Source organism: Diorhabda carinulata, chromosome 7 (genome assembly GCF_026250575.1).
Source record: "Diorhabda carinulata isolate Delta chromosome 7, icDioCari1.1, whole genome shotgun sequence".
Lineage (NCBI taxonomy): Eukaryota > Metazoa > Arthropoda > Insecta > Coleoptera > Chrysomelidae > Diorhabda > Diorhabda carinulata.
This window is the reverse complement of record NC_079466.1, coordinates 19,695,149-19,712,679: the sequence shown is the minus strand read 5'-3', so window position 1 is coordinate 19,712,679 and position 17,531 is coordinate 19,695,149. Positions and strand designations below refer to the sequence as shown.

Genomic DNA, 17,531 nt, shown 5'->3' with positions numbered 1-17,531 from the left:
AATCGTCCTAATGTTCACAATATGATACATATTTGAGTCCACAGGTTCAATAAGACCAACAAATGTTTATCAGAAAACGTGAGATTCACATTTTTGTAGTCTATGGAAGTGGGGAAGAGAATTCGATGAAAAAGATTTCGCGTAGCTCACAACATTTTTGTTCATCGCTGATCACATATTGCCAAATTTTGTATCTTAACTTGGGTCTGCACTCGTAATTGAACTTGCCCTGAAACTGGGTGTGGGAAGCCTCTGACATTGACGTGTATTTCCCAAACGGACCCATGAGTAGTCCGAAATCCTAATTTTGGTATAAAAACTATCTTTATAGATGATAGTCATGGATGAATAGGTATGTCAGAAAACAACACTGTTAAATTTGAGGCAATACCAATTCTTTTTAGATCCAAAAGAGTCTTGTGTGTTCTTACGAACGCGTCTCCACCCTGAAGCCGGTCCTGCCTAGATTTAATGGAATTCGGCGGAAGCGCGGCGCTTTTTTATTTCTTTTTTATCACAACAGGCGGTTTATTTACGTTGTTTCTTTCGAATAATTGCTAGGTCTATTCGTTTATCTGTTTTGGTTCTTCATTTTATAGAACTTTTGAGGATATATATAAAGAGTTTGTGTAGCGCAGTTCAGTTAGTATATAAAAAATAGTCGTAGTGAATAGACCAAAAAGAAAGTAATCGAATAATTAAAATAAATGATTCAAGTTAGTTAAGTGATAAGTACATTATAGACAGTGTTTATTAATTCACCTTACGAATAGAAATCGTATAAATAGAGAAGAAAAACATCACAGTCTTTAAAGAAGTGACTTTTGAAGTGCATTTTGAAATCATTAGTCCATATTTCTTTGATAACGACGTTACCGTACCCTCATTATTAACGGTAAAAACTTTAGGTAGATCGTGACCAATATGTCTTGTTATGAATTGAATAAAACAGATAAAAACATGTTAATCATGTTACATGTCACATATCTAGTGACATGCGGAAAATTCTGTAGGGATCAATGAGAACATCTGGAATTCAAGTGATATGATTTTTCCATCGAAATCTAGTAATTTGACAGCATTGTGAGAGTGGCAGGTACATGCAATTCAAAACTTTTCGATTATTTGTAAGTTGAGGCGGAGACTGCTTAATTTCCATTGCACTCCACAAATTCTGGATACACGGTATCAAAGATGAACAAACGACACAAACCTTAATTGTGTATTTCATTTTGTTGTAAATATCACTTAGTATATATTTCGTTATATCGTGCTCTCTATTTTCCTTTGTGTTCTCTGGAAGTTTCTAGGGCATTTTTAGGAGTTATATTCTTTTCCCCAACATTTTTGAAATGCTTGTATTAATATAAATATTATAAGTTGTCACATCACGTTTTATTAAATTCGCTTCCATTGTTGCCAGGATGTGTCATAACGAAAAGCTTATTTTCGAAATGAAAAATAACATTTCACAAAGGAGCTGTATCGCAGCATTTATTCTGATCTTATTTATAACTTAAATTATCGCTCGAAAATAGAGAAAGAATTCTAAGAATATCAGTAAAAGTAATTCTTATGCCACGTACGGAAGACAAATGGAATCGGTTTGAAAGGATTTCTTGTAGTTGTTAAAGTCTGTAATACTTCTTGTGGCAGTGGTCGGAAACACACATACGAACTGTTTTCGAATTTATGAGCGAAATTTTATGGTTTGGAGAATTATTCTTATGCTAAAGAATGATGTTTGAGAATAAAACATTGAAAAACTATTGAAATAAAACTAAAAACTGCGGAAAATGGAGTGGGAACGTAATGAAAGATTACTTCTAGCTTTAAAACGAATTGCAGATTAAATAGATATTTTTAGAAATAATATGATCGAATTTTTCACCAGAAATTGAATCTTTTAACTCGAAAATGAGAACAAAAAAATGAGAATGTTTACGAAATTGCACAAAATCAACATAACTTTTTTAACATGTTTTGAATGAGTGTATGTGTATAGAATGGACAATATGAAAGTTACCTTAAAAAGTTTCTGACTTCAACCTAAAGTATGAAAATTAATTATAAACTTATAAGTTAAGGAATAGATTTGCGCATTCATTGAGTGGTTATCATGAAAATTTCATACATCTTCGACGAATAATTTTTGTTGTTTGGCAATCGTATAAGTGAGTCCTCATGAATATTTTCCTGACAATATTCACTACTGAGCTGTCATTTGGAAGAGGGGCTAGGCACTGTAAATTGACACTCTGTACTGTAATTAAAGATCGTAAAATTCTTCCAAATGGATAAGAAAGCTGAAGTATTGCTAGACTAAATGTATAGACTTGAAAGAAGACCAAGTCGATACATAATTATGAAAATGTTAATTCTCAGACAACTCTCGTATAATAACTGTAGATTTCGTCCCTAATTTTTCTTCCAATCCTAATATCTTCTTTGTCTGCAATATTTTGAGAACCATAATCTTCAGAAGAAAATGCAGAATATGGAAAATCATTTCAAAAATGTTCACAATTCTTTTAGGTAATTCCTCTCACTAGTTACATGGTATCGGAGAAATAATTAGGAAACTTGCACACAAATTTCTTTACCTCATCATTGGGGTTTTTACCTCCAGTTCTTATATTGTATTGAGCGTTGCTAGTTGGAGAAATATGTGTTGGTGTGAAAATTATAGCTTATATTGAAAATAATTGATAGGAAAGAAAAAAGAAAACGGTCAAAAAATTTCATCATCGGACAGAAAATTGTAACGATCAATTTTATGACGAACGGAATAAGTTTGCTCTGGAATTTTCTGTATTTCCTCAATCAATTCTTTATCAAACAAATGTTCTCAATTTTGAAAAGCATCCATATTAAATGTTCAATTATTTGTATGACGAATATTTCCAAAAATGAACTAATCAAATAAGTTATAATAAATTAACGAATCACTTTTGATATATATTAAAGCTTAAGTTTCTACTAAACTCTTTAATTGACACCGAATTTTTGGTTATTCGGTAAATAATACTTAGTAGTGAAGTAAGTGAAGAAACCCGGAATTAGTAAGAGACCCAGCTAACACATAAGAAAATCGTGACCTTCAAAACATACAGGCGCGCCATTTACAGCATTGTCTCTATCATATTTAAACCGCACTCGTAAAAAGCTAAGTTAAATAATGACAAAAATGTAGTAATGTGTAGTAACTATTTCTCAATAAGAAAGCCATTGAAGCTATTGATCAATTTAAAATTGATTAAATGAAAATAGGCATACATGAATGACCTCTGACATGGGTTGTACATATTGAACCGCATCTATGCTTATGATAACCTTGTTGCAGGTATTATATTTTTGGTAGTAAAACACATTGCAAATTTCACTTTCAAAAATAAAAAATTTCGGCCCTTTCTGCTTTTTTGTTTTTGAAACGGTACGTCTTATTGGCACATTCAACTTAATTAGAAAGGGGTTCGATGAGGAAATTTTGTTATGGGAAAGACCCATCTTAAATTCGTACTAGCAATCAACTATTGAATTTTTTCGTATGGATTTAGAAAAATTTGGAAATCTCTTTCATTGAACCATTGGTGCTAAAAAACTTGGTTTTTATCTCAAATAATATCGTTTAAATAGTTACTAATGTGGTAAGTCAGTTTTTGAGTTATCATCCGAAAAGTGAATTAATTTCAAACGCTTATTGTTCGATAGATTTTTTTTTACTTATGACACAATTTGAGCGGAGGTGCAGAGGTTGAATTCTCATATTTGCATGATTTTTCTGACATCATTCCTAATAAATTTATTTTTTTTCATTGGACATGTTTTCAACTATTATTTACTACCTGATATCATGTTAGACTCCATTAACCTGAACATTCAATTTGAAATATTTCATAAAAATGCACAAAACGTTTCCCCTTTTTCTCAGTGGGGATGTTAAAATCTCAGAGGACAACAAAAAATACCGGAATATAACATGACAAACGTGAATTTTCATTCATAAGCTTTTAATATGCGTACATGTTTCCAGAACGCAAACATCCATTTCATTGTATAAATATGACACATTCAGTTCCAGTAGGATAAAAATCCATTTGTCCATGAAGAAACGTTATAAAATATATGCTGGTTATGTTTGTACAGTTGGAGAGAAAATTCACCGAGATGTTAGTTTTAGGGATTCGACTTCAAGTGCGTGGATGACATTTTTTATACGAAGGGACGATTGTCAAACACAGAATATCAAATAGGAAAAAGTTTTTATGTAAATATAACGGAAAGATGGAATTCGGTATTTCGCTCAGATACATGTACATATATTGCAACACACAAAGTCTTTATTATGTTATTTTTCTTCTTTCACAACGTAGCTATAAAGAAAAACCTCTCATATATATTGATGAGATTACTTCACAAGATAAATAACCACATAGATTTATAAATTCAGAATTATTAGATATTATCACATACTCTCTAAATTGACAGTACAAGAAAATATAGTGGCTACTGTAATCTCGTTTTGTACGTAAATATTCTCAGTATTTGAATATCTTATTATAGTATATCTTTTAGAAGAAAAAATATCACTGTTGGTCTAAATTCAATTAAATATATATTTAAATAGATAAGATTTCTGTTACATAATCAAGTTTATAATGAAACTGAAATTAAAGGATATAGAATATTTATCGTTTTAAATATATCATATATGAAGTGGAATAGCTAAATGGATTAAATTAGTTATTGAATAAATGAGTGTATGATAAGAAAAGGGCTTGATGCATCAATTTTAGCATACGCATTTTTTTCCAAAAACAATTACATAGGGTGTGCCATATGGAACTGGCTAACACCAGTTTTATTATTTTGAATGCAACCCTCTGTGTATTATTCATTTTATGGATGCTTTGGAAAGTTCTAAACATAATTCATATACAATGTCCCATGCTTATCTTCAGCTGCTACGGAAATATTGAGTGTTTTCAAAATTTTCACAAAAAATAACATTAACCATTGCAGTGTTCGTTTTTACTGAAATGAATTTGAGAAAAACACAAATAGTTTCTTAATTTTTGTATAAAACTCATAGTCATTTTTTTTTAATTTTGTCTTAAATTTTTAGTTAAAAAACTAATAACTTTTTATGGAGCTAAAATCAATGGTGTTGTAGAAATTTGCCTCTAAACAAAAGTCTGCAAGCACGTAAGTAATTTACAAATTAATTAATTATTCATTTAATTTCGAATTATGATTAAGCGTAGGTATTTCAAAACAAATATAAAGTACATATTCATAATCTCAATTTCAAACAAAAATGTATTACAATAAAAACAAAATTGGCATTGAAAATGAAAATAATTATAGCACAAATTAAATTTGAACAACACTGTATTACAACAATGAGAAAATTGATAAAGTTACAGTAGTTGTTCAAAGTATTGGCAGAAATAATTCTGGATGGGATTGAATTATTTCTGCCGCAACTTGAATTCTAGCTATTAGATTTTGTTCAGATTCGATAATTATTTTCTACACTAATTACTTCATATAGCCCCATATAAAAAAATAGGATAAGATTTAAGTCAGATGATCTTGGAGGCAAACAATTGGGTCCACCCCGATCAATCCATTTTTCTCGAAAACGTCTGTTTGAGTAATTTCTTGCTGTTGTAGCAAAATGAACGGATGCCCCATCGTGTTGAAACCACATGTGTTGTCTAATATTTAACGGTACATTCTCGAACAATTATGATTATGAATAATTTTTATTTGTTCTGATCTAGTTACGCTTAATCATTATTTGAAATTAAATGAATAATTAATTATTTTGTAAATTACGTGCTTGCAGACTTTTGTTTTTAGTTTCTTAACTAAAAATAATCAGGCAATTTAAAACATAATTAGAAAAATAATTTGTTCCAGTGGCGTAGAAAATAGGGGGATAAACGTGACAACTAACCCTGACTGCGCACCACTGGTTAACTTTGTTCAAAGTTTGTTTATGTCGAAATATTACTTTATTGAGGAGCATATTGGTCACTAAATTTGAAAAAAAAAATTAAAGGCGGTCTTGATTGATGGCAAACTTTTGATTTAAAATTTTGAACATCCTATATTACAGAAATTAGGCCCCATAAAGGTTCGTATTCCTATATCAAAATGAATAATTTATTGAGATCTCTCTGTGGTAGAGCGTTGTCGGTCGAATATAGAAACACACTATATAATCATAAGTGTTATAGAACATTTATTAGAAAATCGAATATCCGAATAATATTTAGAATTTTAGGAAGGAAGTAAATGCCACAAGTCGCTAATACTTGCCCGTACATGCTACTGTTCAAAACAGTACGTTGAGGCTCTCCATTCGTAAGTATCTCGATACAAACGAATTGATAATAACAATCAATATCAAAAGCTCTCAATGTTCAGAACTTCTAATCATGGGAGTTGAAACGCAGTATTTTAAACTAAGAAATGATTTGGAAATACAAGCACGAGCGTGCGCCAATTCGTGATTTTAATATCCGCCATAAAATTGTTACTTATGTTACAATGTACCAACTTGTGATCGTGGTTGTCATGAAGATTAGATAACTCGTGACGGAAGATTATGCAGCTCGATATTCTAATTTTGAAATGAGAAACAAAAAAATATATAAACCTATTCCCAGTGTATTTCGGTAAGAAATATTTCACATTCTAAACACCTAACAAAACACATAAAAAATATTAGATTTTGTATCTTTAAAAGACCTGTTTCACAAACTCATATTCTGTTATTTTATTCGACCAACCTAACCCAACCTCACCTATCCTGCAATGCAATTTAAAGGATTTAGGAATTCTAGGTTTTAATCATTGGATTTTCCAATTTTGTTTCTTCTTCGTATTCTGTTGTCTCAGAGACCACTGTGGCTTCTGGAGTTTCGGTCTTATGTTCTCTAGTAGAGGCTGCTACTATCTCCGTTTCTGCTTCGGATTCTGTCGTCTCAGACAACGTCTCAGAGACCACTGTGGCTTCTGGAGTTTCGGTCTTATGTTCTCTAGTAGAGGATGCCACTATCTCCGTTTCTGCTTCGTATTCTGTTGTCTCAGAGAACGTCTCAGAGACCACTGTGGCTTCTGGAGTTTCGGTCTTATGTTCTCTAGTAGAGGCTGCTACTATCTCCGTTTCTGCTTCGGATTCTGTCGTCTCAGACAACGTCTCAGAGACCACTGTGCCTTCTGGAGTTTCGGTCTTATGTTCTCTAGTAGAGGATGCCACTATCTCCGTTTCTGCTTCGTATTCTGTTGTCTCAGAGAACGTCTCAGAGACCACTGTGGCTTCTGGAGTTTCGGTCTTATGTTCTCTAGTAGAGGCTGCCACTATCTCGGTTTCTTCTTCGGATTCTGTCGTCTCAGAGAACGTCTCAGACACTGCTAACGTGGATAAGGTAATACTTTTGATGAATTTTTCACAAGTTGTATTATGTACTCGGACTACCTTTTATTTAACCTGAAATATCCCCGTCCTGAGGTGGCGCATCCTTATCGCAAAGTATTAGAAACAGTCACGAGTTGTAGCGCACGAATAAGAAACTATAATTTCGTAAGAGTCATTAGAAATGCTCAAAACAAATTTTGATTATGTCTGGGATCATTTCAAATATTCATTCGATAACCTCATGAGGTTTTTTTTATTGAAATCATCAAATTTGATTATTGTTATCCACAACTTATCATGTTGATTTCTTTGTAATTGGTAAGGAATAAAAATTTGATATTTGGTATTTATGTACATACAACTTCACAAACCCTAACATAGCAATAAAAATAACAGCTCTGCTATCTATAAAAATTACCATAAATCTGTTCCTCTTAACAAAAAGATCTTGAATATCTATTATTATATTCAAAAAAACTAGATTGGAGTAAGTACTCCGAGCAGTATTGGAGAAAATATAATTTGAGTTTATTCCAAATTTGTAATGGTATGACATAATATATTGATATAACCAATTCGTTGTTGTAAAACTTTTCTATTATAAAGTATCACAAGTTTTTTGTAAATAAACGAATTGGGTATGAGATTTTTTTTGATAAAATAATTTCTTACCTCCTTGTAGTGATGGATAAATGAAAAATGTAGGCTCTTGAACCCAGGATATGATTCTCACCAAATCCTTGACAAAATTTGGAACTATACATTTCAATACTGCTGTACACCCTCGAGCCGCTCCTATGACTTCGACGTCCACTCTAAAAGTTTGTGTAACAACTGAAAGAGAGAGAAATTATTATTTAGAAGAGAATTAAGAAAAGTTGTACAATCGTTATGTCTTATTTAGCTTTCAACCGAAAGCTGGATGGAAGAAATCCAACCAATTACGAATATAATATTGTATTGTAAGTTCGCTAAATAGGTTCTTAGGCAGGCCCTGTCCAGCTTCAATGGAATTATAAAATTCGGCGAATTAGCGCGGGGCCTTTCATCTTAAATGGCGGGCGCGCATTTGTTGCTTCCTTTTAGAACTTATTATGATAGAAGGCGATTTATTTACAGTATATCTTTTATTTCTTTTTGTTCTAGAACTCTAGGTATATAAATGATTTGTATGAACGCAATTTGGTTTAGTTTTTAATAAATAGATATAGTGAAAATAACGAGAGAAATCGCAGAAATCACTTAAGTCATATTTATAAGTAAATTATTATAAGGTAAGTGAATTGTATAGTGTGTAAATAAATTAAGAACGTAAGAGATAGTGTTAATTAATTCACCCCACGAATAAAGAGGGTGTAAATAAATTCGAAAAACGTTACAGTATGATTGCTTTTTTTAATAGTTTTCATTATTTATAGCAGAATATTATATTGAAATTCTAAATTCAGTACTAACTATTACTTAATTCGGCTTTTCCTAAAGAAATTCGTTCACGAAATCCCAATAGTACAGATATTATCAGTTAATCAGTGAGTAATACAAAAGTAAAAAGTCGCAAAAACGTCTAGTCAAGTGCAACAGAGCTTGAGACTATTCTCCACATTTAGCACAAATATACTAAAGGTCATTATTTGTTCCTGCGTCGTCACATATAATGTAATTCCTTTAATCAGTTGATTATATTCAGCGTCTATTGTCGGAACATCACAAGGTGATTCTGAAGATGAGCTAAGCTTCTTTCGTTCAATGGTTTCTGATTTCACTGTTTGGCAACTTACGTTCTTTAGTTTTACACTTCTGGCTTCTGGTAGTTCCGTTTTTATTAGAGGAAGGTGTTGATTGGTGTTTTTCGTTAGATTTTCATTTTGCTTTCGAGCGTTATTTAGATTTGCACTTTCGCATAACATTTTCAACAACTAGAACTGTAGTAGGATTAGGATTTACTGGCACTTCAAGAGGCTTGTTTGTAGTTTTTACTGCCACAAAATCTAAGTCAGAAAATATATCGGAATTGAGAAGTTCTATTCCACAAGCCTTAAATCCATTTATAGCATTTGGCACTGATACTGCTTCTAAATAAGTTGCCTGAATAAATAAGCAATATCTTGAACGGTGATGGTTCTGGATTATTAACCACAATCCAAGTAATGAGGTGTAGTTTTCTCTACATAAATTTATGGCAACCAGAGTTATATGTGTGGCATGGTTATTCATCAATCATAAAATGGTATAATCTTTGGAGGGCTTGACGTATTGAATAAAATGGTGCAGATATTTAATAAAGATTTCTGAGCCCAACCCCGTTTCGTATGCCACGCGAATTGATCCTAAGGGAGCACCATTCATGAATGCAGGTCGCATCCTAGCTCGAGGGAAAATTAGTAGCGGTAGAATGCAACATAAAACTGTAACATTTGAAATTTGGGATTTTTGTTAGAAACTGTGGAAATTCCTGTCTCATCACAAATGTAGATTTGGTTATGAGAATAGTTATACTTCAGTTTTAGGTTTTCTATAGTGTTAAAAAATTTATAATTTTCTCTGTTAAATGCTATGCATATTGACTCGGGTGTTCGTAAAGAAATATTTTTTTCTAAAATTTTGTCGAAATTCTTTTCTAGCTCTTTTCTTATCAACGTTAAATCTGTGATCAATCTTACGAACTCATGGAAGTTATTGCCTTTAATGAGAATTAAGACACTACTGTGATAGCAGTGAAAGAGCGGATAACAACATAATTTCCAGGGTCTTCCACAACAGCTTAAAGTCATTGAAAACGAGCTAATTTAAGAGAGAGCGCATTGCTTCTCGTTAAATTCATCAAACTACGGAAAGTACCCCATCAGAGTTGAGCTTCGGATTATTAGTAAAATGGAAATTATTTTGTGTGAAAGTTTAAAAGACAGACGATTGTTATATGCTTTTTCCTACACAATAGTACAATAATGGTTTTATTAACAACTTACTGTAATAGATAAATATTTGAAAATAACCGATCTCAAATAAATCGATCCCAAAAAAAAAAACAATCTAGTATAATCGTTATTGTGAAAATGGGATTATATAGCTCTGAAAAACTATATTATTACTATTCACAAGTGTATAATGTAGATTATTATTCACGAGGTGAAAGTGAAGACATAAATCACCGAGTGAATAATAACTCATTATTCGCGAGTAGAAAATTTTGTTGCATTATTAGAAACATTGTTATTTTATTCCAACAAATATTTCATACAATATATTATTGTTTATTCAATAATAGTACATAATTATAGAAAATCATAATAATCGTATATCTCCATAATAATCAACACAAGAATCTATTTATTAGTTCAACAAATAATGGGTATCCAATGTTACGAGAGAGTGGTGTTTATTTATGTATTAATATATTATAATATATATTTAATTATTAATTAATTGATATATTCAGTTATTAATAATCTTTTTTTTTAGTTCAAAACTCATATGACATTTTATATACTTTCCTTGACTTTTCCGGCAATAAATTTAATCGAGCAACTTCAACAGCTTCACTAATTTCTGGTGATGTTGAAGAAGAGTCACTTGCATTTTCTATATTTTTCTATTTAGTTTCTTAACGTCATTTGACATAAATTGAAACACTGAAAAATATCGTTATTCACGCGCTATATTCATGAGGCTATTTGGTAATGAAATTAATTTACAAGCGACTGTGTGAAGAGAAGTTGAGACTGATATCGCTTTAATACATCAGCGCATGCTGGTATATTCTGTTCCTCGAGTAATGTTGGAAGCATGGACAGACTGAGACATATAATAGCAGATCCAAGTTTCACATATCAAGTGATTGAGGCAATTTTTGGTCTTAGATCCATAATTCAATTTCAAACAACCACGTTAATGTGAAAAAAAATTGATACTCGTTGGGTGCCATACATGCATATTTGTAAGAATTATCATGTATTAACTATTTTTAAAAAGGCAAGTCATTAAACCTCTATTTTTATTTTATGTTTAAGCCCACAATCTATTCTTGATAAAATATAAGTAAACCGTTGTTTCGTAAGATTTGAATTGTCTATGGGGGCGAGAATATAGATGGTAGTATGTTCTCAAAATCCACCTAATATGAAAACTAGCAATACTTTGATCTATATTGTTATTGGAAATATTTGGAGAGAAATTTGAATTGTCTCGGAAAAATATCTAGGGAACAAGTTTTGACGATCCTCAACACTACTTAATTATTTTTAGTTTTTGCCTAGATATTTGGAATTTTCTATTAAATCAGGATTTCCATTATTTGAGGTCACTAATTTCTTGTCGTTAATCTATTAGTTTGTATTCAAATTTAGAAATTGAAGGATTTAAGCGGAAATGAAAGCTGTAAAAGTAATTGGTGGATTAAGTGATAAAACATGTACAATGCCTGCAGCTTCAATGTGAAGAGTTATGTACTGTGCCGGAGGTTGAGAGTAGAGTACGAAGTAGCTTCGTATTTTTGTGGTCAGAGCTTAGTGAATTGTTTTTAAATGGACAATATGCGTTTCGGGACTAAATGCAAAAATTCGGGAGTGAGTGAATGGCATGAAGATAATGCTGTGACAATTATTGTAACAAAAAACTTCTCCCGTTGTTTTTGAGTTATAGGCATTCAAAGCAGCGAAATCAGAACTTATATTAAAGTATATTTTCTAAATTAAACATTCCTACATTATGAGTTTTAATGGATGATTACGTATGTCCATGACATTGACGGAATAAATAATTCTACACTACTATTTGAAGGTCAGGGGAGGCTTATGCTCAATGGTAAACAATCCGTAACTTTCTCAGGGACAACCTGTACAATCTAATAAAAGCAAAAAAGAATTTTTCAATCGATTTTTTAACAAAAACGTTGTTTAACTTGATCAAATGTAAAGTTTAGGAGATACGTAAATTTTTAAGTCGTTGTACATGGCAAGGTAAATACTTATAAAAGTTATTTTTTATAAAATGATATTTTAGGAAATGCACTTCCAAAAAAAGATGGCGAAGGTCAACAACGAACTATACGAACCCCAGTTTAAGAGCAGAATGCATTAGATGTAGTTGACGCCGATCCCAAAACTAGCGTACGCAAAATGTCACTTCAATTTAACGTATAAACGACAACTATTCATAGGATTCTCTAGGAGCAACTTTTTACTCCTTTCACATTCAGATAATACATTTGTTGGTAAAGTACCGTTTACTGATGAAGCTAGTTTCACACGAGACTGTTTTATTAATTTCAACAGTTTACATTTATGGGCAGATGAAAATCCTCACGGTACGAATAATTCAGTTGGTCCAAATTCTTTTGATAATAACCTGAATGGTCAGCGTTTCTCCAAAATGATTTCTTTCTATTCGTGGCGTGAATTTATGAAAATTGTCTCTTACGTTTTTAATTCATTCAAATACGTCTGCTATGATAAAAAATTATATATAAAACAAACATCAAACGAATTCCGGGTATATCAAACGTATATCAATAGTATCACGCGCTTTCGCCGAATTTCAATATAACCGAACAGGACTGTTTCCAGAACCTATATCGGGGACATGTTTGTATCATTAATAACATTTTTTCTTATAGGTGAATATAGATCGGGAAGGTGAATATAGATCGGTAAGGTGAATATAGGTCGGGAAGGTCAATTGCATGGTTACCACGTTTCCCTGAATAAAATAAAATGAATTCGTTTTTTTTTTGGGGATATTTTAAATGCTTGGTATATGCAGAGCCGGTGAACGAAAGAAACGAAATGATCGATAGAATAAACTTTCACATCAGAGAGAAGCTCTAAATTTTCACTTATTGGTATTTAAAACATCTAAGATTGACTATTCTTTTATATCCTAGTTGTTAATGTCACCTTCCATTCAGCTCAACTTAAATAAATGATAAATTCTTGATATAACTTCCAATAACGTAATAACACTAATGAGTTTCATATTATCTGAGTATTGAACGATTTGATTGAAACATAATAAAAATAAATCTTAGAAGGACCTTAATTTATTAATATTTGCACAAATAATTTTTGTACTTCATGTACTGATGAGAAGTATCTGTACATGACTTATAACGTACTATAAAAAAAATGAGTTATAATATTTCTCACTGGAGCATTTGATTGAAATTTTTTCCAGCAGTATCGATATTGTCCCTTGAATAACCGTAAAAATCATGATACTTCGCATTTCAAAACTTCGCGACGTGTAGCCGTAAGGCTTAGCTTTAGTCAGATGACCGACATTTTTCATGTAAATATGATCGACTATAATATATTTTTCAAGTGAAAAGAATTTCATGTTTCTTTCGAGAGCAGAAGTTGGCACGAGTCTAAGAAACGTATGCCACAAATCACGTGAAGGAGAAATTTGTCATTTCACCACTTTATATTTTCTACTTATACGACTTATAATGCACAAAACATGTTACAACAACTCATTATTATATTTTATTTGAAATCATGATAAACAGTTTTATTAGAACAATTAGTAAAATAATTAATGGTAAGTCGTTCCGCTTTAACACAATTTTCGGTAATTAAAATATAATCCATAGCCTTCCATAGCCTTTCTAGTGGAGGCTGAATCAATTCCACTACACTTTTTCCATTCTGTTATCCGAAGAGTTATTATTATAAAAATCAGTAACATTGCTGAATTTTCTATATCCATAGCGTTTTAGGGTTGAAATATTAGCTGCTGATTAACCAAAATACTCGCAGATGACCTTTGGAAACAGTATAATTCCGCTATACCTTTTACCATTGTGCCAAATTTATTTTCACTGGCTGTTTTGTACATTTGCTATTTTGATAATTAAAAAAAAAAGCGTTTCTAATCCTTGCATGGTCGAAGTTCTTAATATTTCCTGTGAAAATGCTAAAAACTGTTGGATTTTTTCAAGTTTTAAGATTTTTGGCTATATTGGCAATCATTTTTTTAATTTTCGGTGGATTTCCGTATTTTGATATATCAACACAATTTTTGATATTTATATTACTCCTCAGCTTCGAGTACTGGGACAATAATGTTAATGATCTCAATTATCTGTCATATTTTTGTTTTGCTGTGCTTAGTATAGTTCTTCCAATATCAATTGCAGACAATTTTGTTTGATCTACCATAGGAGTAGATACTTCATATTAAAAATTTATTATTTTTATAAATAGTTTTAACAATATCTACACCTTATGCGAGAAAGTATTCGTTAAAAAGCAATCTAATCATTAAAAATTGGACGGCATTATACGCCGTTATTTAGACAGATGCACTTAATTGTAGTCCTTCTTGAAACTTAGAAAAAAATCATTATTATACCTCGCTACTTGCTACAACTGAATATTAAATTATAAAACGTAAATAGACGAGTAAAATATACCTACCTTTGAGGGCGTTTGGCTTAAACAACGTACCCGACGTGAAATGAGACCTTTTTGTACACCAGTCGTCGGTAGTGCTTCATCTGTCGCGAATAATCTTGTCGCCATCGAACCATCCTTAACAATTTGGTTATTGCCCTCCGTTTATTCAGTTTTTTGTGTTTAAAACCACATGCTAACAAAACTTGACGCAATGTGTCTAAACTGGTATAATTCTATTCTGGATAAGTCAACTGATTTCAGTTTTTCTCTACATGTTTTTCGGTCCTGTATATGATCCACAGCAACCCATTTCGTGACTACTCGAAAATGGAAAATTTTGTTGCTCAGTTAATTCCGCAATTCTTATTATGATTGGATTATCAAATTGCTAAATATTTTCCTTTTTTAAACATTCGAATATATTTGAAATAACTTGCTGTCTTTGAATATCTAAATCTTTATTAATAAATTTATACCTGTCTTTATTCTCACTACACTATGAAATTTCATTATCCTCATTCGCCTATGATCTAAATATCGCCAAATTTCTATTTATTCAAAGAAATTTATAAATTAAATGAATCTCACCAAGCCCCGCAACTGCTTAACGCAGACTGAAAGAAATTGTGTACATACGCCTTACGAAGGCTTCGGTCAATAGAAACGAATCTATGTTCACGATTCGATGTTTTTATTTGTAAACAGTGGAGCTGATAAGTCCACGTGGATTGAGGGTTTGTTAGATGTTGACTGAATTATATACGGGAAGTAAACATTTTTTATTTCTTAATTTGGTATGAGTACCGTGCGATTTATGAAATATTCATTATTCCTCGCATAATTGTCTTCTGCAATTGATGTTGGAAGAATTATAATTAATTATTATAATTATCGAATATCTATTAAATAACACAAGGAGGTGTATTCTTGCACTGTGAGTATTCGTATTCCATTACAATCAATATTTAACAAATCTGAACTATTTTATTCTAAAAAACAAAAATAAAACTGTTCTTATTTGGAAAGTTGACAGCAATAATATTTGTGCAGTGTTTTGGTCGTGTTATTGAGGAAACGCCGGAAAATGTTAAAATGTTTAAACGATCTGAGTAGACACGTGCCGCATCAATTTGACACATAATAATTCATTGAGTTGGGTTATCATCGTTTCAACGTTTGGAAGCGATGAGAAAAGTAAACACAGAGTTTTAACAGGAGTACCTTTTTGGTGCACCTATAAAACTTTGTTTTCTAACCTCTACAATGTTCAATACTACTTGATACGAACCGTGTAACTAGCGCCCTCTAAAAGAGTAAGATTGGAAAACAAATTTATGGGATGTATCATCTTCCAAAACATATTCCTACAAAATTTCATTACAATTATACCAGCAGTTTTGGTATAATCAGGAAAAGTAGGTGTACATATAGCGTTATGAATATGTTTTACTGAGCAAATTATTTTTCAGTTTTTTACCTATCCTAGAGACGGGGTCACCTTGCTTCAACACCCTGTATAACTATGAATAGTGATAGAGATAAAGCGTTTTTGCTAAAGACGCTAGCACTTTTTATAAAGAAAAACAAACAAGGTCTTCCATGGTCTGTTTTAGAGAGTGGTTGGAATGGAATAAATGTGCGCACGAAAATTTGTTATGGGGAATAGTGCGCACAGAACTAAATGACTACGCAAAATAGCTGCACATAAACCATAAAACGTTTGAATATTTATTCATTTTGTCTTTGCATAGGAAATCTGAATACCTTTATGCGTAAATCAGTGCTTTCTTCTCAAAGATTGTTTATACGGCTATCAACTAGGGGTACTTGGCTAGTGCCCCCGTTTACGAAGACTCTAATTTCAAGCCTGTATTTCACGTAAATATTTTTCAATTGCAATGATTGTAGTGTTCCTATTCATGTTTCCGTTGCCACAGCATCGGCATATCACGACATACCTAGATACATTGTTAGAGAAATCTTTGATGGAAATATTGCCGTTATTCCTTTAGTTATGCCTTTCATGGTTTCAAGGCGATAACTGATATCTTATTTGATAAAAGCCCATAACAAAAACATGTAAAATTCACATTGTTTGTCAGACAAACTGATACACTTCCATAAAATGTTTCAAATACTTTTGCTAAAAAGTTTGACCGACCCTCAGTAAAGAGTTTCATTTTTTCTCAATTTTCTGGCTGTAATGGTTCTACCTTTCTACAGTATGTAATTTCTGACTCTTGGAACTAATTCTTAAACCAATAAAATATAACATATTGCTTAAATATAACTTAGATCCATTATAAGATAATAGACACTTATTCGATTTGTTCCACTGAAAACAATGTCATGTTCACTTAAAAAAATATTCACAGTATATGAAATACGTTGTTCGGCTGAAAATAACACATTGTAATGTTCCTTGCAAAATGTAATTCCAATTTTTAATCACAATAATGTCGCAACGAATTTAGTTTTTAATTAAGCACAGCGGAGTATAAATTGGGAGAAATAATTTAACGACGAAAATGAAAAGCTTTTGTATTTGGTTGCTTCCGAATCAATTACTGAATATTCAATGAGACATATTTATGAACGTTTTTTTTTATTTTTCATTTTAATATACTCATTGGCATAAAAACCTGAACCCCAGATAATATTATTCTATTTCAACAATATTTCACGCACACTTTAAACTTGAAGTCGTAATT

At 31.6% G+C, this 17,531-nt stretch overlaps 1 protein-coding gene across 5 annotated transcripts in view; it reads right to left on the bottom strand.

The window, feature by feature from the left end:
• The window catches only part of LOC130896195 (cell adhesion molecule Dscam2), a 260,584-nt gene that overhangs the window by 149,197 nt on the left and 93,856 nt on the right, over positions 1-17,531 (bottom strand). For all 5 annotated transcript variants that reach the window (XM_057804116.1, XM_057804113.1, XM_057804114.1 and 2 more), the window contains exon 3: positions 8,102-8,263. In XM_057804116.1, coding sequence (XP_057660099.1) covers positions 8,102-8,263 — 162 coding nt within the window. The remainder of the gene's footprint in view (positions 1-8,101; positions 8,264-17,531) is intronic.